At 49.4% G+C, this 23,616-nt stretch overlaps 1 protein-coding gene across 1 annotated transcript in view; it reads left to right on the top strand.

Moving 5' to 3' along the window:
* Positions 1-4,876: 4,876 nt before the first annotated feature.
* Positions 4,877-23,616, top strand: part of TVP23A (trans-golgi network vesicle protein 23 homolog A) — a 37,953-nt gene continuing 19,213 nt past the window's right edge. The window contains exons 1-2 of the mRNA XM_014587064.2: positions 4,877-5,029; positions 5,313-5,392. Coding sequence (XP_014442550.1) covers positions 5,021-5,029; positions 5,313-5,392 — 89 coding nt within the window. The 5' untranslated portion in view covers positions 4,877-5,020. The remainder of the gene's footprint in view (positions 5,030-5,312; positions 5,393-23,616) is intronic.

Here is a 23,616-nt window from a genome sequence, read left to right as displayed (position 1 = left end):
GTGGCCCCCTGCCTGCTGGCTCGTGGACCTGCCTAGGCAGGCAGCCAGGCATAGCCTGCCTTCCTCCTCCAAGACGCAAACGCAGGCCGTGTGCCAGAGGCCAGGGCTCCGCTGCCTGTTTCACCACCCTCTCCATGAGGGAAGCTCCAGTTGGGTTGTTACAGCTGCTCCTTTAGGCTTGAACTGACGTCGTGGCTTAGGGGTGTCCCCACCCACAGGGTGTTTGAGGGGCAGCAAGGACAGCACATGAATCTGGGCTGAGAGGTGATGTGTGTGCACTTGTGCACGCGTGCGTGTGTGCAGGTGCGTGTGCGCACATGTGTATGTGTGCGCATGTCTGGCAGACTGGGCGGAGATTCACGGCAGGACACATTTCCCAGACTTATTTACACCTCGTTTTCTTACTCCCCATACGCTGTGGAATGCCCACACTGTGCCTGGTGCTGTGCTCGGGGGTAGAAGAGGCAGCTGCTCTTATAGAGGTGATACCCAGGTATTACGGGGAGGAGAAAGACAGTTAAGCAATAAGAAAACAGAGAAGTGGCGATCATGGAAAATGCTATAAAGGAGACAGATCTCAGATCCCAGGGAGAGACTGAGCATCCGGGTGGAACCTGAGTCGCATCAGGGAAGACCTCATCTTTTCAGTGCTGAGAAAAGTGGGAGGGGCCAGTAGGGGGCATAGTGGTTAAGATTCTGGACTCCCATGTGGTCGAGTGTGTGCCCAGACCTCGTGGCTTGAAACTTATGCTGGGAGCGTGTGATGAGTGCCCAACATCCCTAGGGGAGAATGGAGGAGAAAGGATTGCAGCATGGCCATCCCCCTGGGGTGGTGGGGGGGGTGATTTTTTGCTCTCTGTCTCTGGCAAGCACATGTGCCCTACAGTAAAAATCTCTCTCAAAAAAAAAAAAAAAAAAAAAAGAGAAAGAAAAACAGAAGGCAAAGGGCACTCCTAGCAAGAGAAACAGCAGGTGCCAAGGCCCCGTGGTAGGATGGCCTCAGGTGTTTTGGGAAACCTTGGCATCTAGCCAGCGTTAATGGAGCATGAGTGATGGGCTGAGGTGGGAAAGCTCCTCAGGTCCTGACCAAGTGGGTCCTGGTGGTTGGCCCCACCTTCTCTAGTGGGGACAATCCAGCTGGACTTCTGGCTGGTGAGGAGAGGCCAGCAGCACGATCTTTCCAGCACCGGACCGGGGCGGGACCTGCCAAGCTTCGGCCACTCCAAGAGGTTGAACTGAGGTTAAGAAGCACTCTCCCAGCCGTGGCCGGAGAAGGCCCTGCTCACCTGACATTTCTACCCTGTGGCCTCATCCTGAACACGACAGGCTTTTTTTGGTCTGTTGCCAACACTTCTTTGGCCCTGGCAAGAGGGCATGTTGCTCAGGAAGCCAGGTGGGCTGCATCAAAACTTGGCTGACTCTTTGCCCCCTGATGTGGAATATCCCTTCTCCAGGAAGTGCTGGGGACAAAGGCAGAGGGAGTTGTATTCAGGCGCAGCATGAGCCTCCGAGAAGGGGACCGCAGCAAGCACAAGCAGCAGGAAGAGCCACCTGCAGGGGACAAGGGACAACAGCAGCAATGACGTTCTGTGCCAAGCACTGTGCTAACCACTGCAGGGCTCCACCGTTAACCATCACACCACCCGGCCATGGCGGGGCTTGTACCATCAAGACCTTACAGCTGGGGAAACAGGGTCACAGGGCAGAGAAGCAACTTACAGGCCGTGATGGGCTCCAAGTCACACGGAAGTTCTTTACCTTGTGGTGAAGGGTAGTAACAGAGGGTTAAGGAGCAAGGTAGAGTCATACCTGGGACTGGAAAAGGCTCTAAGCTGCACCTGTCCCCTACCAGCAGCGTGGAAGTGACACGCTGTCAGGCCAGGGCCGGCAGCCACTCCTTGCCCTTGGCCTGGCATTTTTGTGGGCAGTGCTCCCTGAGACCCTAGGGGCCCCAAGATCTGCTTACCTGGAACCTGGTGACAGCCCCACCATCCCTCCCCAGGTAGTGTTGCCAGGTCTAGCAAATGAAAATAAGGGAGCCCAGCTGTACTGAACTTTATTTTTGAACAGGGTCCTACCCTCACTGAGCTGATATTTGAGTAACAAGAGAGTAAGAATGACCAAACCTGGGGAAAAGAGAAAAGAGAGATATGAAAGTCCTCTTGAGGACTCGGAGGGCCACTCTGAGCCTGTGCATTTCCAGCCCTGTGGAAAATCGGTGTGTGTGGTGGGGGAGCATCGATGCGGTGGAGACAGAATGTGCAAAGGCCCTCAGGAAGGAAGGACCTTGGTGTTCTGACAGTGGTGGGATCTGGCCACAGTGCTGGTGCACAGGAAGGGTCAGAAGCAGGCCCACAGAGGACAAGGGCCCTGCCATGTGACCTAATGGGACTACGTGGGAGTCTGGCATTCACCAAGGTGGCGGCCTCTGGTTGAAAGCAGAGACCTAGGTTTCCTCCTCCCTCTTGCACATGTCAGCACAGGGCCTGGACAGCATGGTTGCAGGAGGGGGAGCGACTGCAAAATCTGCCTTAGTAGAAAGTTAAGGATGCCTTGGGGAAGGGCAGTGTTGTTGGGTAACCTCCTGGTCTCTGGTCCAACGCCTGCTGTTCATTCAGCAAACAGTCTGCAGATAAGGCCCAGCGTGTCCTGCTTACCTGGCTCCCGTGCTCTGTCTGAGCCTCATACTGGCAGTGGCATTTCTACTGTCTGGATGACTGCCTTTGAGAGTTGGGCGGGGTGGCGTTTCCGGAATGGCAGGCCTGCTGCTTAAAAAGGGTCTCAGGGATGCAGCCATCAGAACACCAGAAGATGCGAAAAACACAGGGTCCCAGATCTTCTGTGGACGTGTTGCCAGAAAAATTGTAGAAGAGGAGCCTCATGACTTGAGAGGGTTTTTGTTTTTGTTTTGCTCAAGCGCACATGCACTGGCCAGAAAGACAGAGGGAGGGAGAAATCACCCCCAGCAGGGAGCAGTCATGCCGCAACCCTTCTCTTCCGTGTCTCTGTCCTGGAGAGACATCGGGCATGCGCAGACATGTGCCTGGGTGTTTCTCGAGGCTCTGGGACTGGGACTGGACCTTGCACCTTGGTCAGCTCCCTTAACCATGAGGCCACAGGCCTGGCCCAAGATTTCTTCACGACGATGCTTGAGCTCTTACTACCTTCGAGCACTTGTGAATGAGACTATCGTGACCGTTCCCGCAGGACAGTTCATGTGAACACACTTTCCACACTTCCTAGGTCTGGAAATGCTCGTAGATTTTTTTTTTAAGAGTCCATCTTTAGGGAACAGCAGTTAGCGTAATGGCTATGTTGCTGGACTCCCACGTAGTCTGGTTCGAGTCCCAGACATGGTGGCTTAAACTCACGCCGGGCACGTGTGCGTGCGTGCCCAAGATCCCGAGAGGAGAATGGAGGAGAAGGGATTGCGACGTGGCCATCCCCCCGGGGGTGATTTCTCGCTTTCTGTCTCTCTGTCTCTCTCTGTCTGTCTGGCGAGCGCATGCGCCCTATAGCAAAAACCTCTCAAAAAAAAAAAGAAAAGAAGAGGAGTCCATCTTTAGAGCTCCATACTGACATATTAATTAATAAGAAATAAGACCATGCAAAAGAGATTGTGTGGTGAGAACTTTTGGATTGGAGATGGGTACATGTGGCCTTGGGATGCTGTAAGCTCACCTCGGAGCATCACCTGGGTGCGTGAGGAGAACAGAGGCCCGGATCTGCCCCAGCATCTGCCTCTTCACCCCTCTGCCCTTGGGTGAACAGGTCAGGAGGGCAAGCGTGTGGTGACCCCACGTTTGTGGAGAGACCTCTGGATGGAAGGAAGTGCCACATTTCTCAAGAAAACCCCAAGCCAGTGCTGAGAATGACAGCTAGCCCCAACTGACGCCTTCTAGGGGTTTTTCCCACCTCCCCACCCCTGTGGGTACTCTTCGAGCCCCAACTCTTTAGACAGCTGGCCAGCTAGAGACACAGGAAAAGCCCCTAAAGTTCTGCAACGGCTTCTCACCTCCACCTGCCCTCCAGGCACTCCCTTCCTCCCCCTCCTCTCCTAGGTGCTGGGGCCTGGTGGTGGGAGGGGTGAGAGGTTAGGGGGGTGGAGGGGGTGGTACAGTCTGGGTCTGACACTTCAGCAGCTGGAACTGGCTTGGGCCTTTCTAGAAAACCAGGCCTAGTAGTTCAGATCCTGAGTTCACGGGTGGGAAAGGGGCCCCTAGTGCCCCAGACAGCAGAACAAAGGGCAGAAGCTGCCTTGGCATCTTGATTGTCAGCCCCCTGCCCTTAGAGGAGAGGGGAGTGGCCTGTCCCACCTGCAAAGACACTCAGGTCACAAGCTTTCTCTCCTGGGAGACAGTAGGAAGGCCCTCACTGGGAAAAACACTGCTACCCTCAATGATGTTATTCTGTGGGCCATGGCGAGGCTGCTCCCCAGCCGGGTGGCTGCAGAGGCACCTGTTAAAGGAAGATTTCAGACTCTTCCTCCAGACCTTCAGAATTCTCGGGCTGGGCCTGGGAATCTGCTTTTCTTCATGGCGCTGGGGAGTTCTTGGGCGCAGACTGAAACACCAACCTTCTCCAGACCCGTCATTCATTCATCCCCTCGCCTCTTGCTCATCCGACATTTACGGAACGTCCACAACTGTCACTGGCCCAGCCCTGCTATCTCCCCCAGGATCGCTGTCGCGGATCCCCCAGACCCTACTCTCCTTGCAACCCCTGGCCCTTCGCCCTCGACCTTCTGCTCTTTGGCTCCGGAGCGGAGCATGTCCGGCAGCTGGCTCCAGGCCGGTCCCTTCTACAACGACCCTCTCAGGCCCCGCCCTTCCCGAGCCCCCTCCCCAGCCGCGACTGCGCTCTGGGGCTCGCGTGCCCCGCCCACACCCTTGCCCTGTGCAGAGGCCGCCCGGCTGGGCTCAGGCTCCGACCCGCAGCCCGCTGCCCAGCGTCCAAGCCGGTTCGCCGCTACCGGCGGGTTGGAGCCCGGGTTGTGAGGGCCAAGTGGGCTCTGCAGAGGATGAAGCAGGTAGGGGTGCGCGGATGCTGCGGCCGGCGGGCGGCGAGGAAGGAGGAGCCGGGAGAATCTGGGAGGAGCCGGGATGCGCCGAGCCCCAGGCCTGGGGCTGGACCGGACCGCAGTGGTCAGAGAAGGCCTTGCACCGCAGGCGAAGCGGGATGGGGGCGGCGCGTAGTTAGAGGCACCACTTGGGTACCCAAGGTGCACAGCAGAGGCCAGCCCAGGGGTGCAAGGTGGGTGGGGGCTGGCTGTGCACCGCGTCGGGCTGCATCTGCCCTTGGTGTCCCCCCAGGCCCTGGTGGACGACACAGAGGATGTGTCCCTGGACTTTGGCAACGAAGAGGAACTGGCCTTTAGGAAGGCCAAGATCAGGTAGGCTGCCATTGCGCCGTGGGCAGGCGGTCCCCGGAGTTGCGAACCCACTCATTCGCTCACCAGCTCACTCCTTCATTTGGAATATACTGGATACCACTGTGTGCCGGAAGGGGGTCTGAGAACCGCCAGGCAGATGGGACCAAGGTTCCTGCCCACCTGGATGGAGCCCGCTGTCTGGAGAAGGAGGGGAGGGGGCAAAACTAACACTGAACAGGCAAACAAAAGAGGTGATGGTTGAGCTGAGACCTGAATGATGAGGAACAGCCAGCCATGGGAGACTCCGGAGCAAGAGTGTTCCAAGCTGAAGAAACAGTGAGTGCAGAGTCAGAGTCTCTGGTGGAAGGTCAGAGAAAGGCCACTGTGTCTGAGGGGAGGGGTTGGCAGGAGGCTGGACAGGTGATAAGGACTTAAAGTTTCATTCTAATCCGTGTTCAGACCCTGGGTCAAGTCACCTGCCTGCTTGAGACACTTGGCATCTCAGAAGGTAGCATGACCAAGGCATGACGAATGACCTGGACGTGGCTGCAGGGCCAGGCAGCTGTGGCATCCAGAGCCCCCTGGCTCAGCCATGCTCACTCATCTGGATCTGCCAGTAGCTCATTCCAGCTGCTGGGGTGGGCAGGCAGGAGGCCCTGGCACCAAAACACCATTCATTTTAAAGTCTGTCTGTTTGTTTAATTTGTTTTGTATTCTTGTTGCATCAGATTCTGTGGTTCAAGTTTTCTAGCCCCCAGAATGAAATAGGAGATCTTCAGAAAGTTCATGGAAAATGCATACTATGAAAAAACTGCATGATTTCAACATTTTTTTTTTTTGCACCAAAATAAGCTAATACTTAATTCTGTTTTCCTCAGAACATTTTTTTTTTTTTTTTGGAGAGGGTTTTGCTATAGGGCGCGTGCGCTCGCCGGACAGACAGAGAGAGACAGAGAGACAGAAAGCGAGAAATCACCCCCCAGGGGGGATGGCCATGCCGCAATCCCTTCTCCTCCAGTCTCCTCTCGGGATCTTGGGCATGCATGCACACGCGCCCGGCGTGAGTTTTAAGCCACCGGGTCCGGGACGCGAACCACGGTCGACTACGTGGGTGTCCAGCGACATAGCCATTACACTAACTGCTGGTCCCCTCAGAACATTTTGAAGTCCCCGCATGTTAGTTTCTTGTAGCATATGACCATAAACTTGGATCATAACAATAGAAGTTACGCCATTTACTGGGCTGAAACCAAGGTCCCTGCAAGGCCACTCTCCTTTTGGAGGCACTGGGCAAACTCTCTCCCCGGGCCTTTCCAGCTTCTGGTGGTGGTTGGCGTTCCTTGGTGGTTGGCTCTGGTGCCTTCCTCCATCATTAAGGCCACAGTGTAGTACTTTCACGTCTCTCTGCTCCGTCCTCATGCGACATCTCTCTCAGTGTGTGTGTATGAAGTCTCCTTCTGCCTCTTTTTTTTTTTTTTTTTTTTGAGAGGTTTTTGCTATAGGGCGTGTGCGCTCGCCAGACAGAGAGAGACGTAGAGACAGAAAGCGAGAAATCACCCCCCCCGGGGGATGGTCATGCCGCAATCCCTTCTCTTCCATTCTCCTCTCGGGATCTCGGACACGCACGCACACGTGCCTGGTGTGAGTTTTAAGCCACCTGGTCCGGGACGCGAACCGCAGTCGACTACCTGGGAGTCCAGCGACATAGCCATTACGCTAACTGTTGGTTCCCTCCTTCTGCTTCTTTTATATGAACATTTGTGATGACCAGTTACCTGCACCCTAGATAACTAGGATAAATCTCTACACCTCAAGATCCTTAACTGACTCACATCTGCCAGGTCCCTTTGGCCATGTAAGGTAACAGTCATGGTTCTGGGGATTAGCACCTGGATATTTTGAGGCCATTCGACTTCCTACCACAATGACCACTGATAGTCTTTGAGGAGAGGCACTGGGTCCAGCGTCTCGTACAGAACAGCTGCACTCATAGTATGTACTCCACTGGCTCTGGGCTGGGGGCTGAGGGTTTGCAGTATCCAGAGCACAGCTCCTGCCTTTTATGGAGTTGGGCAGTGTAGGGCTAGGCTGCTTCAGCTTAGTAGTCCTGGCATTTTAGACTAGATCCAGTACTTGTCTGTGGTGGGGATTGTCCCATGTGTTATAGGATGTTCAGTGCATCCCTGGTTTCTCTTGACCAGGTGTCAGCAGCAGCTACTAAGAAAGTCCTCAGATGTCACCACATATCTTCTGGGAGGCAGCCTCATCCCCAGTTGAAAGCCATTGGAATGGGAGAGGCTAGTCTTGCTGCTGGCTGTTACAACTCTAAGTGCTGGCATAGGTGGAAGCTTGGGCCCTGGGCCTGGTCAGCAGAGGAAGTGACAGCTAGGCTGGAACCCGAAGGTTGGGTGGGAGTTACCCAGGCAAAGAAGGGTTTTGTCCCATGCAGGACTTGGAAGTGAGATGGTGAGTTTAGGGTGTTGATGGCGGTTCAGTGTGACCCTGAGGAATTGTGTGCTATCCTGTCCCCAGACCTTTCTGGGAAGATGCAGACGTGCTGTCTCTGTGCTGTTCAGTATGGTGCCCACTGTGGCTGTTGAGCACTTGAGGTATGTCTAGGGTGACCGTGGGATACAAAGTTTGATATTATTTGATTTAAATTTAGATGCAAATAGCCACAGGTGGCTGTCTTATTGGACAGCACAGCTCTAGAGTTTAGTAGCCACTGAAGGATCTGTACAGAGTCGTGATGTGGTCAGGATTCAGGATGGAGGCTAGGTTGCAGGGCGGATGGAAGAGGGAGCAAGCTGGGAACTTGGGCCAGGGCCCTGGCAGGGTTGAGGGAGAGAAGGGACCCAGAGGTGCATGGGGTGGATCAGTCTGCCTTGGTGGTGATCAGGTTGTGGGTAGGGGTGAAGGCACTAGGCTTTACATCTGGTGACCCAGGTGAGGGAGCACTTCCAGGGGAAAAGTGGTATGCTTAGAGTGGTCTTTGTTGGGTTCCGGTGGAACATTCTGGCTAGTTTCAGTGGGCAACTGGAAGGAGAGGCCAGTGGTCATCAGGGCTGCAATCAGACGTCTGTGAGGCAGCAGCTCATGGGTCTGTGTGTTTGAGAGTCACCATTCCCAGAATCCTTTGAGGTGCCTAATATAGATTCCTGGGCTGAGTCCTGGACTAATTTAACCAGATTCATAGGGAATGGGCCTAGGAACATGAATTTAAAATAGCACCATCAGTGAATTCTGATGTAGAGAAGGCTCTCACATCTTGAAAATAGCAGTGTGGAGAGGGGATCATAACTAATTTCTGTGAGTGGGCTCCAAGGGATCCAGGAACCCTTTGGAAACTATGACAGGTTGAACTTCCCTCATATGAAAATCTAATATCTGAAATGACCCAAAATTTGAAATGTTTTGAGTGACAATATGATGTTGTCAGTAGAAAATTCTTCACCTGACCTCATGTGACTGGTTACAGTGAAAACTCTACTATGCGAAAATATTGTATAGAATAACTTTCAGGCTATATAAGGTACATATGAAGGATAAATGAATTTTTTGTTTAGATTTGGGTCTCATCCCCAAGATATCTCATTATTTATATGCAAATACTTCAAAATTTGTTAAAAAAAAACAGACTCTGAAATATCTCTGGTCCTAAAAATTTCAAGTAAGAGATACTCAAACTAAGTTTCATATATATTGTTTTAGGAAAAAGATCCAAACTTTAATTAGATCTCCAATGGGTACATGATCTTAAAAAGTTATCATTTTTGTTAAGGGTGATGATTGTTACTTGTAGACTCCTTGTTGAAATGGATTCCAGATCGACCTTAAAGGGAGATGATATATGAAGGGGACCCTATAGCTGGCATCTAGATATAGGGCCCCCTTGGTCCTTCACCACTTGCTGGCGTGGTGATTATGGAAAAATACACAGGTCACTGTGTATTTTTGAGCCTCCATTTACTTACCTGTAAAAGGGGGATCTCCCAGCCAGCCTGAGCTCACCACATGGCTGCTAGACAGTTTATTCAGTAAATATTTACCCAACCTTTATCCTGGAGACAGAGATGTGGTCCTTGCATCTCCTGTCCATGGCTCCAGGTCATTAAGACACAGTGCTGTGGTGGGGTCTCCTAGGAAGCAGAGGACACCTCACAGGATCAGTGAAGGTGGGATTCCACAGCTCAGCTGGGCAGGTAGAGGAAGTGTAAGCTATGCTGTGAATGTGTGTTTATCCCCAGCGAAATAACTTTTCCCCCTTCCTTTCCTTCCTTCTTTCTCCTTTCTTCTTTCTCTTTTTTTTTTAAATTGTGATAAATCTACCATCTTAATCATTTTTAACTGAACAGCTCAGTAGGAGTAAGTGTATTCACATTGTTGTCAAACAGAGCTTTTTCCACTTGCAAAACTGAAACTCTGCACCCACTAGATAACTCTCCTTTTCTCCCTTCACCCAGCCCCTGGTAACCACGGTTCTACGTTCAGTCTCTGAATTGACTACTCTAGACACTGGACTGGGTGGCTTTCTTTCTCACTTTCCCTTTCTCTCTCTCTCTCTCTCTGTGTTTCTCTGATCAAATTGGAAACTAATAATAAATGAAGTTAAAATGATTCTTAAAAAATAGAATCATATAGTATTTTTCCTTTTGTTCTTTAATGACTGGTATTTCACTTAGCCTTAAGGCTCATCCACTTATAGCATGTGACAGATTTTGTTTTTAAGTTTTTTTAAAGTTGCGTAATAGTCCATTGTATGAATATTCCATGCTTTGTTTATCCATTCATCCATGGACACTTGCTCCTTCTACCCCTTAGCTGTTACAGATAGCACTATAATGAATATGGGTTTGCAAATATTTCTAGAGCTAGCTTTCAGATCTTTTGGGTATATACCCAGAAGCTTGGGATTGCTAGATCCCATGGTGGTTTCTACTTTTGATTGTTTGAGGAACCTCTATATTGTTTTCTATAGCAATTGCACCATTTTATAATCCTGCCAATAGTGTACAAGGGTTCCAGTTTTCAACACCTCTGCCAACATTCATAATTTTTCTGTTTTGTTTTGTTTTGGATAGTATCTATTCTAATGGGTACAAGATGATACCTCATTGTAATTTAGATCGCTAGTTCCCTAATGACGTGATTTTGAGCATTTCTTCATATGCTTGTTCATTTGTGTATCATCTTTGAGATACCTCTACTCAAGTCCTTTGTCTTTTTCTGTTTGTTTATTTTTTGTTTTTGTTGTAGGGCACATGCACTCACCAGAAAGAGACAGAAAAATAGGGAGGGAATGTGAGAACCCCCCGCCACAAACACACATCAGCGGGATGACCACACTACAACCCCTTCCCCTCCAGTCTCCTCTTGTGATTTTGGGCATGCACACACATGCACCCAGTATGATTTTCAGGTCGCTAAGACTGGGTCTAGAACCTGTAGTCAGCCATGTGGAATTCAGCGCCTTAATATCCACGCCACCTGCTGGCTTCCTTTGTCCATTTTTAAATCAGGTTGTTCGATTTTCTTGCTGTTGAGCTCTTTATATATTCTATATATTAAGTCTTGATCAGACATGTGATTTGCAGATATTTCCTCCCACTTCATAGGTTGCCTTTTTAGTCTGTTGATTGCTTCCTCTGATGCATGAGTTTTTATGTTTGATGTAGTCCCACCTGTCTGTTTTTACTTTTGTTGCCTGTGCCATTAGCATCATATGGTATGTGTGGTTTTAAAATGGAAATATACTTCACATGCCATAAATTCATCTTTTTAAACTGTACCATTCTGTGTGGTTTTGAGTATATTCACAAGGTTGTGTACCCATCACCACTATCTAGTTCGAGAATTTTTTCATTAGCTCAAATGGAAAGTCTCTACTCGTTAAGCAGTCTCTTCCTATTTCCCCCTTCACCAAGACCCTGGCAATCACTAATTCACTATCTGTCTCTGTGAATTTATCTATTCTGGACATTTCATGTAGGTGAAATTCATTATATGTGTGTATCATTCTTTTATATGAATTATATGTTCATTTATATGAATGATACACACATATAATGTGTGTATAATTCATTGTATGTGTGTATCAATTCATTGTATTTGTGTGTATACACACACACACACACATAGTAGTTGAGAAAGTCGTGATGCATTTTTGTAGAAAAACACATCATGACTTTTCCAGCGACCCAATATATAGTTTATATGATTTATTATGAGTGATTGGTTTGTGCCAGTATAGAGGCTGAGAGGTCGCTTAATCTGTCTGTAAGCTAGAGGCCCCCATGTTAATGGTATTGTACCAATCTGAACTTGAAGGTCTGAGAACCAGGGGGACCAATGGTGTCAGACTCAGTTCACATCTGAAGGCCCCAGAACTGGGGGAAAGGCGATGTGTGAGGCCTGGCCTGAGTCCAGAGTCTCAGAACCAGCAATGCTGGTATCTGAGAGCAGAAGATGGATGGCCCTTCTTAAACAGACAGAACAAATTCCTTCTCTCTCTTCCATTTTGTTATCTTCAGGTCTTTGATGGACTGGATGAGGCCTACCCACATTGGTGAGAGTAGAACTCCTTTTCTTAGTCTACTGATTCAAATGCTGATCTCTTCCAGAAACACTCTTATAGACATACCCACAAATAATGTTTTACCAGCTAACTGGGCATCCCTTAACCCAGCCAAGTTGACACAAAATTATACAAGCTATCTTCCTGAAGTTCACAGAAAATGTGTATTATGAAAAAACTATGTACAGATTCAGACTTTACTTTTTAAACCAAAATAAACTCATATTTAATTCCATTTCTCCATGAACTGTTCAAAATCTCCTTGTACAATGTGTCCTTCTGTCTGACTTTTTTCACTTAGCATAATGTTTTCCAGGTTCCTCAGTGTTTTTATCAGTACAGTTATATGCTGCAAAATGACATTCAGTCAATGAAAACTGCATGTACAGTGGTGGTCCCATAAAATTAGAAGGTTCTAGCATATAGCCTCGAGGTATAGTAGGCTCTATCATTTAGGGTTGTGTAAGTACACCCTCTCATGTTTACATGCTCTGAAATCACCTAATGATACATTGCTCAGAATGTATCCCTTTCCTTAGGTGACACATGACAGTATTTTATTTCTTTTTGATGGCCAAGTAATATTCCAGTGCATGGAAATACCCTAATATGTTTATCTACTCATAAATTTATGGTCATTTGAGTTGTTTATGCTTTTTGGTTCTTATGAGTAATGCTGTCCTGAACATTTGTGGGCATGTTTTTGTGGAAGGAATGTATTTTCAGTTCTCTCTAATATATACCCAGGAATGGAATTGCTGAACTGTATAGTAACCCTATTTTAGCTTTGCTGTGTTGCAGACTGACTTTCTAGAGAGTGTCGTGTGCTTCCAGCTGCTAGGGGAGAAGGCAAAACCTGGGCTTAAAGTCAGACACCTAAGTTTGGGTCTCAAGTCCACCATTTTTTCAACTGAGTGACTAACTCTCTGCAGTGTAGATACGGGTTTGAGTTGGCAAACACCTCACAAGACACAAATAGACTTTCATGTAAAACTGTGTTTCCTCAGCTTTGTAGAAGGGGACAAGGTTAGGGCGCAGCAACTTCATCTCATTGAGAGATCTAGCCTTTCCCCCAAACATAGCTCCTTTTGCTCTGTCGCCCATGTGGGCTATGTTTGGCTGCCAGGGTTGAGAGCTGAAGTTCTGTGGGTCACCTTGAATCGTAGAATTGCTGCCTCCATTTCCCACCAATCTTTCTGTGACTCTGTTCATCCAGGCCCATGGCCTGCTTGCTGGCTCACAGTCCCTCCATCCCAGGGGTTGTAGCAGGCAGATCCGACAATACCCATGAATCCTCTAGTGCTAAGGGGAGGCCTGATCTTAATCCTTCACTTGCAGTGATTTTGAACTTGAACAGGGTCCACAGCACCCTCCAGATCCCGGTTTTCTCATCTGTAACGTGGAGATGATGGCTTCATCGTAGTGCTGGGTAAAGAGGACTAAGGGAGGCGATGAATGTGAATAAGCCTAACTGGGCCCTGATGCCCCCACGTAAGCTTTATAAGTGGCATCTGTTATCCTGACTGCGAGTGTGGATTCTGTGCCCTGTTCCTGTGCACAGGGCTGGGTGGAGGCCTGTCCTCCCTTGGAACAGGTTGTCACTCTGGGTTCTCCCTGCAGGTGGAAACTCTCTCCTGTGGAATGTTCATGTTTTCAAGGCACTGTCTTCACACGCTCTGACCCCAAAGGTTCCAGGAGATCCCCATCCAAAGTAGGACAGTCTCCTTCTGGCCCAGATTGGTTTCTTAGATCGGGTTTGGTCTCAGTAATCAGAGCTGGTTTGCTTGCAGGGTGTGGGCAGAGTTTCACGGTTGGTCCTCATTCATCCTAGCAGGCATCGGTCAGGAGCACCATCCTCTGGCCTCAGATGCCACAGGAAGTCACTCGTTAGTGGGGCCCTATCTTAAGGCAAACAATCCAGGGAATAAAGTTTAGCCCCACAAATCCCTAACTAGCCCATCAAATGAGATTTTATCTCTCAAGATGTCTTCTAGCAATGCAATCAGTGTATCTCCCCACACTGGATCCCCACAGAAGCAACCCTCAGAAGGAGCTCCAGGTGAAATTGTTGGATATTTTGGGGAAAAGTGATATTGAATGAAAAATAACAATAGCAAACACTCGCCTAGCACCTGTTCTATGCAGGTGCTATTTTAAGTGTCTAAGAAACATTTTTGTTTAATCTGCATTACAAACCTATGAACTAGGCACTAAGTTTAGAGACACTGAGGCAAAGAGGGAGTTGAGTGACTGCCCAATATTACACAGACATTAATTAAGCCCTTCCAAACGGACCCTGGAGTCCTCATCTTAAGTCACATTGTGCTTAGAGGGACCAGATGGCCACATAGGGACAAGCTTTGCTGTAGGAACAGCATAGGAACAGGCTTCCCGCTGTGCTGCCCCGGGGAGGACTGTGTAAATGAGAGTGAAGAGTCGCCCACACTGTTTAGCGCTTTTGTCAACCCTGGCACTGCTGATATTTGGGGCTGGCTCATTCTTCATGGCGAGGGCCATCTTCTCACCATAGGAGGTTGGCAACGTTCCTGGCCCCAACCCAGTAGATGCCAGTAGCACCCACTCCCCACTTGTAATGCCCTAAAATGTCTGCATTGCCAATATCCCCTAAGGGCACAATAGCCCCTGGATGAGAACCCCTGATATAGTTTATTTTCTCTCTGTCCAGGTTTTTGTTGTTGTTGTTGGTTTACGGTATAGCCACTCTTGAAACCAGTGTGATTTTTTAAAATTTATTTATATCTTCCATGGGTAGTGACAAGAGAGAAAGAAGGCCCCCAACAAAGCCTTGGTGTTCCAGCCCACTCTCAGCTGGCCTCAACTCATAGGTACACTCATGCCCAGTGTACTCAGGCAGGTTTCTAGTCACGAACCTGGAACCCCCTGGCGTGGATCAGCTTTGCAGAGGGTTGCATTGTACTGCTGAGCCACTGTCTGGCCCCTGGGGTTTGGATTTGGGTAAGTTAATTTACCTCTGAGGAGACTCAGAGCATGTCTCACACCTCTGTGTGTGACTTGGACCCAAGGGAAGCTGGTGGGTGGAGGGCAAAGAAGGAGGGGGCAGCTGGCAGTCTAGACAATGCTTGGAGGCCACTTGTTATTCTTGGGAAAAAATGTGAGCCCATCTCTAATTGCTACACATGTATATGCACGTACACACATACACACACACACACACACAGAGACATCATGCTCCAACACACTAAGGAGAAGAACTCCAGCTCTTCTTTGGTCTTCCAGGAGGTCTGTTCATCTCATACAGCGAGGACCCCTGGACCAAACACCCATGTCCTTAGTGTTGTTGGAGAACAAGTCATGTTGTCCCCTGCCTTCTAAAACCTGTTTTAAAAACAGAAATGTGGGGGCCAGCAGGTGGTATAGTGGCTAAGGCACTGGACTCCCACACGGCCGACTTCAATTTGAGAAGTGGACCTAGTGGCTTGAAACTCACGCTGGGTGTGTGTGTGTGCGCGTGCGCCCAAAATCCTGAGCAGAGAATGGAGAAGGGATTGAAGCGTAGTCATCCCCCTGGGGGAGAGGGGCGGTGGGGTGGTGATTTCTCACTTTTTCTCTCTGTATTTCTCTGTTTCTCTAGTGAGAGCATGTACCCTACAGCAAAAGCTCTCTAAAGAAACAAACAAACAAACAAAAGGCAGAAAACCAGAAATGTGACATGTAATATGCGCACCAAGAGCTGATTGTTTAATTTTAAGGAAGGTTCATGATTACCAAGGAAAACAACCCACAGAATCAGGGAACTAGACAGATTTCAGTTCTCTCTGACTAGGGCACGGCATTACATATTTTGAAATTAACTCCTTACATCTATAACGGCTTCACTTCCCTTTATTTATATTTCTTGTTCACATGAAATTGGTTGCATAAGCTGTGCTAATAATAAAATTAGTAAAGGATGATTTCTGCTGAGCAGTGACGCGCATGATCTAGGAAGGCATTTGGGACACAGAGGGGCCATTGGTCAGGCTCCCTGATGCTCATCTTGGACCCTCTGTGACTGCATAGACCCAGCATATTCAGTCTTGCTCATTCTACCCTGTGTTCTTGGCATTTGGGGCCAGGTTGCTCTTTGCTGTGGCAACTGGCTGGGCATTGTGGGATACCTAGCAGCACCTCTGGCCTCACCCTGTAGATGCCAGTAGCGCCCCCCCCATGTGACAACCACAGGTGTTCCAGGATTGACATGGGGATCCCCTATCACCCCATCTTAGAGAACCACTGGCTCTTCCTTTTGCACATTAATTTAGTCACAAATCAACAAAAATTTTCAAGGACCCCTGCATGTCGAGCATTGTTCCAGGGGACACGGAGAATCAGACATACCTATCCCTGCCCTTAAAGAGCTGACATTTTAATGAAGGAGAAGACAACATTTAAGCAAATGTCTTAGCAAGGTAACTTCAGAGAATGGTAAGTGCTAGGAAGGGGCTCATAATTAAAAGGGGTCCAGGGTGGGGACCTTTTGGGTCAGGGAAGGCTCAGAGGAGACCTCGCTGAGGAGCTGCATTTTAACTGACTCCCGAATGAGGATCTGCAGGAAAAGAGTTCCAGATGGATCCTCACGTGCAAAGACCCTGAGGTTGGAGGTCAGGGATTGTCAGAACTGGTCAGGGTATAGAGATGTGCAGAGAGCTGGACATCCAGAAAGCAAAGGGTCGTGAGGATCCCTATAGAGAATTTGAAATTTCGTCCATGTGTGATGGGCAGTCTTTGGAGAGATTTGGATGGGAGAGGTTGGAGTGGGGTTGGAATGAACCAGTTGACACATGGGACAGCCGCCTATGACAGTCAGGTGGCCCATGAAGCAAGAATGGGAGCAGCAAGATCTGTTAGGAGGTCAGGGTGAGAGGTGCTGTGGTCAAGGCTGTTGGACTCCAGGGACATACTTGAGACCTTATTTTGTATGGACCTTTGTCCCAGCAGAGCTAGCTGCCTGTCAGGCCTTCTGAGATTGAAGAGAGATGGTTGAAGGGAGGGGGTCCCAGATGCGAATTGCAGGATCTGTATTCCCAGGGGTCTCAACTTCATCAGCATCCCCAGAAAACTCAAGTGAATGAAGAGCTGAAACTTCGGGGTCTCAGGCTTGCTCCCTGGACATGCTGACTTGGCAGGTATTGAAACAGGTATGCAAGGCTTGGTGAGGCAGCTCCGATGTGCCCCCAACCACTTGGTGTATTTCTCTCGGTTGTCCACGTCTGGATGAGTCAAGGATGCTCACGCCGGCTGGTGTGGTCATGTGTGTGTCCACCTTCACGTGGTGTTGATAAGTGGGTTTGGGACTTAGCCTTAAGTCCTGATGACATTTCTTTAGTAAAGACCAACTCAGCAGCTTGGGGTTGGATTGTGAGGGAAAGGCCTGGGGGCTGGCCTTTCCCACCTTAAGGAAGTCCTCGCACGGGGACACTCACTTCAGGTGCTGGCAGCTTCCGGGATGACTCAGAAACAGCCAGGACACCCTACTGGATCCTTGTGGTTTCACTACGTTAAAATGCAGATGGTTTTCTCCCCTGAATTTTAAAACACTTCAGACTAAACGTTGCACTGGCAGCCAGTGGGCACCCAGCCTCAGGCACACACTTTTCTTTCTTTTTGAGAGAGAGATTTTTTCTACAGGGCATGTGCGTTCACCAGAGAGACAGAGATAGAAAGCAAGAGATCACCCTCCGGGCGGATGGCTGCACTGTACTCCCTTCTCCTCCATTCTCCTCTTGGGATTTTGTGCATACACGCACACACACCCGGCGTGAGTTTTAAGCCTTAAGCCTCTGGGTCCAGGACTTGAACTGCGGTCAACTATGTGGGAGTCCAGCAATGCAACCATTATGCCATGTGCTGGTCCCCAGGCATGTTGTCTTAGACCAGGGTAGTATTTTATTTATTTATTTTTTAAAAATTTCTTCCTTTCTTCTGAGAGACAGAGAGAGAGAAAGAGACTGAGACAGACAGCACTTCCAATAAAGTCTCTGTGCTGTGATCCGCCCCCAGCCTCAGCCAGCCCTGGGTCCTGTACTCGGGGAGTCTCCAGACAGGAAACCAACCCTTCCCTTGTGGGCCAGCTTTGTGGAGTGCTGTGCCACATCTTGGCCCTTGGGGGGGTGTGTTTTAAATGAATTTGAATCTAAATTTAAAATACAATCCTTCTGTTTGTCTTTTTAATTGCTAGAGGGAGAGGGGGAGAGAAAAAGCACCCTCTGTGGCGAGGTCACGTCACTCGTCACTCGGCAGGCTCTTCTCCATTCTCCGTCCTGCCAGGATTTTAGACACGCACATGTGCCCGGTGGGTTTTTTAAGTCCAACTGTGGCTGGCTAAGTGGGATCCAACTCTCTGGACCACAAGCCTTAGGGCTGGCAGATTTAAATGAAAAACCTGGAAATGGTGATAGTGAAAATCTGGGTTGCTCAGGATAGACCAGGCCACGGAGACCGCAGGCAGACGGGGGCGATGGGGAGCTGCCCGATGAGTGTGGATCTGCTTTGGAGTGATGGCAACTCTGGGCAGCAGCGGGAGTATTCCAGTCCATGCCACTGAACCATTCGCTGTGAATGTCTCATTTTATGTGATGTGAATTTTACTTCAATGAACTATTTTCTAGAAACATGTGGCGGACAAGAGCCAGCAGGTAGCATGGCGTCACTGACCGTGGCTTGATTCCCGAACCTGGTGGCTTCCTTTCTCACTTTCTCTCTCTCTCTGTCTCTAGTGAGCAATAGCAAATTTAAAAATAATAATAAATAATATTAAATACATACATTTTAAAAATATGGATGGCCGGCTTTCAGAAAGCTGCTGGGGCCAGAAGGCGGGCTGGGGTGGGGTGGCCTTGTCCTCCCTGGGGTGCCTCCGCCCTTTCCCAGCCCTGTCTGGCCCTTTGAGCACCTGAGGGGGCAGTCCCCACCCACCCTTCAAAGCCTGTGGGAGAAAATGTCACCCCAACTATCACATTTCTACCGTTTTCTGGAGTCTTGGGTTCCTTTTTGGTGCCGTGGTTTTCTCCCTGAACCTCCGGGGTGACTGAGGGGCCTGCTTGTGACAGATCAGCCTTGGCGTCAGGCTGGGAAGTGTACCTGAGTCCTCAGTCTTTGTATACACCGTCCTCGCTCTGCTGCCACCCGAATTTGTCCTTAAATCTTTAACAGTTTTTAAAATTCTGTATTCTGTTAGTTGCACTATAATTCACCTACCATAAAACACCCTTTTAGAGATTTCACTGGTGTCTGGCATAGCCGCAGGCGGTGTGCCGTCACCACTGTGAATCCAGAGGCTTTCAGCACCCCCTCCCACCCCCAAGAAGCATGGTGTCCTTAAGACCTGAACGTTCGCCTTGCTGAGCAGCTGCCCGTGCCGAGCCAGGTGCTTCTCAGCCCTGGGTCTACCTCGGCCACTGGCCAGCAGTCGTGAGCACCTCTTGGATTCCATTTTATTGCCAAAATGCCAGTAAATAACTAAGCCAAGGGGATGCCCTGCCCTGGCACAAGCCCCTGCCACTGAAGAGGTAGCACCTGGCATGGAAGGGCAGCAGGCGGGACCCTGCCCTGTTGTCTGTTCTGATCGGGCAGCCGTCATGCCATGTCAGTCACTGGGTATTTGGATTGTGACTCGGTTTACCGCACAGCGACACTTCTCGCACTGTGTCGAAGTCACTCTGGGGCCGCTCCGCCTTCCCACTGCAGACTAGTCCCGTCCAGGAGGGCAGGACCGGTCCACTTCGCTCACCACTCTGACCCAGCACGATTCCTGGGAGCTAGAGGTGCCCGGGAACGTGTCGTCGTCGCTGTACACTCCGTCTACGCGGCTCATACTTATTATACAGTGCTGACCGTCGAAACTCTCCACGTGCGCTATAAGCTTAATTCTCTGTCCCTGGCCATTTAAACTGATTTTAGTGATTAATTTGAGTAGCAGATTAACCTGCAGACAAAACTGCGCACAGCCGGCGGGGAGGCGGACCTGCTGCTCCCAGTAGGACGTCGTAGTGGCTGGCGACCCCCGAGGGAGAGAGCCTCCAGAGACAGAGACTAGGGCGTTCAACTGGAAAGTGACACTTTGAGTTAAAGTCCTTAAAAGGCCTTTTAAAAAGACCTTTTCAGTTTAACATCATCTCAAACTTATAGGAAGACCTCAAGAATAGTCCAAGAGCAGATGTGTATTCTTTACCAGAGTTCACCAGTTGTTAATGTTTTGCCGTGTGTGTGTATGATGTGTGTGTGTGTATGGTGTGTTTATGATGTATGTGTGTATGGTGTGTGTATGTGTGTAAGATGTGTATATGTATGTGTGTGTATAGTTGTGTGTGTGGTATGTATATATGATGTTACGTGTATATGGCGTATATGTGTGTGTAGTGTATGGTGTGTGTGCGTGTATGGTATGTGTGTGGTGTTATATGAGTATGTGCATGGTGTGTGTGTGGTGTGTATATAATATATATGTGTGTGTGGTGTGTGTGGTTTTATATGATGTATATATGTGTTTGTGTGTGGTGTGTATATGATGTATATGTGTGTAGTGTGTGTGTGTGTGCATATGATGTGTATATGGCCTACATGAGTGTATGGTATGTGTGGTGTGTGTATGATGTGTGTGTGTGTGTATGCATGTGTGGTGTGTATGTGGTGTGTATACAATATATATGTGCATGGTGTGTGTGTGGTATATGTGTGTGGTGTGTATATAATGTATGTGTGTGTGGTGTGTGTGTATGTCATGGGGGGTTGTTTTCCGAGGTCTGTGGTGTGTGTGTATGTCATGGGGGGTTGTTTTCTGAAGTGTGTGGTGTGTGTGTGGGGTGTTTATTTTCTGAGGGGTGTGGTGTGTGTGGGGGGGTTGTTTTCCGAGGTATGTGGTTAGTGTGTGGGGTGTTTGTTTTCCAAGGTGTGTGGTGTGTGTGTATGTTGTGGGGGTTGTTTTCTGAGGTGTGTAGTGTGTGTGTATGTTGTGGGGGGTTGTTTTTTGAGGTGTGTGGTGTGTTTGTATGTTGTAGGGGGTTTTCCAAAGTGTGTGGTGTGTGTGTGTGTGTGTGTGTGTGTGTGGGTTTTCCGAGGTGTGTGTGTGTATGTCGTAGGGGGTTGTTTTCCGAGGTGTGTGGTGTGTGTGTATGTTGTAGGGGGTTGTTTTCCGAGGTGTGTGGTGTGTGTGTATGTTGTAGGGGGTTGTTTTCCGAGGTGTGTGGTGTGTGTGTATGTTGTAGGGGGTTGTTTTCCGAGGTCTGTGGTTGTGGGGGGTTGTTTTCCAAGGTGTGTGGTGTGTGTGGGGGGTTGTTTTCTGAGGTATGTGGTGTGTGTGGGATGTTGTTTTCCAAGGTGTGTGGTATGGGGGGGTGTTGTTTTCCAAGCTGTATGGTGTGTGTATGGGGGGTTGTTTTTCGAGGTGTATGTGGGGGGGTTGTTTTCTGAGGTGTGCGGTGGGTGTGTGGGGGTTGTTTTCTGAGGTGTCTGGGAAGGTGGGGCAGCTGCTCCCTCCTCTGTGGACACATCCACATGCGCTCTGAGAACAGGACACGCTCTTGGGTGAAGAGTTGCTGATGGGAGTGGAGATGGCCGATCTGCAGTTCAGATCCCAGTGTCCTTGCAGCCACTTTCCTCCTGCAGGCCAGGCTCGCCCCTCACATTCAATTGTTCTGCAACAGTTCACAGCCTTTCTTTAATTTTCATGATGTGGACCTTTTCGAAGAATAAAGACCAACTTTTTTTTTCTTACAGGTTTTTGCCTTAGGGCGCACATGCCCACCAGAGAGAGAGACAGTGAGAGAGAAAGTGAGAAATCACTCTTCGGGGGTGGCCATGCCACATTCCCTTCTCCGTTCTCCCCCTGTGATTGTGGGCAAGCATGCACATGTGCAGGTGAGATTTTCAAGCCACCGGGTCCAGGACTCACACTACGGTCGGCCACATGGGAGTCCAGTGACATAACCACTGTGCCATCAGCCAGCCCTAAGACCAGCTGTTTTGAGGAGTGTGCCTTGACTTGGGTCCACCTGGTGATTAGATCCTGGTCAGGATTCCTGGCCGAGGTACTGCAGAAGTGATGCTGTGGCCTGGAAGGACTTTTCTTTTTCTCTCACTGTGTAGTGAGAGATGTCGTAGGGTGCCCCACACATGGCGCGACTCCCCTGGCCCTGACCACCTGCAGGCCCAGCCCTAGATTTTGGTCTTTCATCCCCTTTCCCACTCAAGTAATCCAGGACTCCTTAGAAAGGAACTGATTTCAAGTCTCTAGGCAGACCAGTCAGATTGGGTATGGGACATCCTTTTTCACCAGAAAGTGGGAATAAATGGCTTTTTAAAATGACTCAGGCTGCTCAAAAAGAACAAAGAGACCAGTTGACCAGGATCCCACAGGCCAGATTGTGGCAGGGAGCCCGTATGTGCCAGGTATCTGCACAGGGTCTCACTCAGTTCCCCATCAGGCACCGCTAAGTGCGGGAACGCCTTCGTTTCTAAAATGCCTGCGCTGGGAGGTACCCTGGTTCTGTCGCAGCTCTTGCGGAGGTAGGGTGGGAAATAAACACCATGTCCATGTTAAATATTTGTGACCATCAGTGGGCATGCTCAGCCCATAGCACAATGCTCTGCCATGCTGGAAACCATATGTAAGATCAGGGTTTGGTTTCTGGGGCACCTCGGGCACATCAGGCACCTGTGTGTGCCCGTGACCCTGGCTGGCTGAAAGGCTGGGGTAGGGGTAATTGTGGCATGAGATCCTGTTGAGGGTGATTATCTTTCTCACTGCATCGCTCTTATGAAACAAACTAAAAATAAACTTTAAAAATGGTCTAAAATAAAGATGGAAGGAAAGACTGGTTATCTCCATTGGGCAGATGAGGAAACCGAAGTTCCTAAGAGCCAGGTAACAGACTCAAGCTAATGTTGGAAGCCCTCAGAGCCTGCCCAGTATCTAGAAGAATCTACAGAGGAAAAAAAAGAGAAAAGAAAAAGCACATAAATAAATTCTTCTTTCTACTTACAGTGCAAAACAAAACACACAGTCCAGTCCAAGCGAGGCTTCCTCACACCTTCTGCCTCTCCTAGGCACCACCCGCATTGGCGCCTTCCTGCCAGCTGACCTCTGCGCCAGGCGGCTGGAAAGTCTGGCCTCTCCGCACGTTTCTCTTCCTCGTTAATCACTGAGTCTCCCATTTAAAAGAGATGAGTGTGAGCATGGCTGCCTCATGGGCTCTTCCCTTCACCCCCAGCTCTCTCTCTCTCTTTTTTTTGAGAGAGGTTTTTGCTATGGGGCACATGCAGTTGCCAAAAAGACAGAGACAGAAAATGAGAAATCACGTCCCAGGGAGGATGGCCACACCGCAATCCCTTCTCCTCCATTCTCCTTTCAGGATCTTGGGCACGCACGCACACGCGCCTGACGTGAGTTTAAGCCACTGGGTCCAGGCTCAAAACGCAGTTGACTACATGGGAGTCCAGCGACATAGCCATTACACCATCTGCTGTTTCCACCCCCAACTGTCTTTAAGACTGGGATGCCTCAGTTTACCTGTTCTGTTGTTTAGAGGAACCTGACTGTCCCTGCCCTTTGGACCTCCCTGATGAAACAGCATGTTATTCAGAGTTAAGGCTTCAGAGCCCATAGTGGTGAGCTATTGCCATGTGACAAATTTCCCAACTTAGCAGCTTCAGA

This window comes from Tupaia chinensis, unplaced genomic scaffold (assembly GCF_000334495.1).
Source record: "Tupaia chinensis unplaced genomic scaffold, TupChi_1.0 Scaffold000182_1, whole genome shotgun sequence".
Taxonomy (NCBI): Eukaryota; Metazoa; Chordata; class Mammalia; order Scandentia; family Tupaiidae; genus Tupaia; species Tupaia belangeri.
This window is presented reverse-complemented; position numbering and strand designations above follow the sequence as displayed.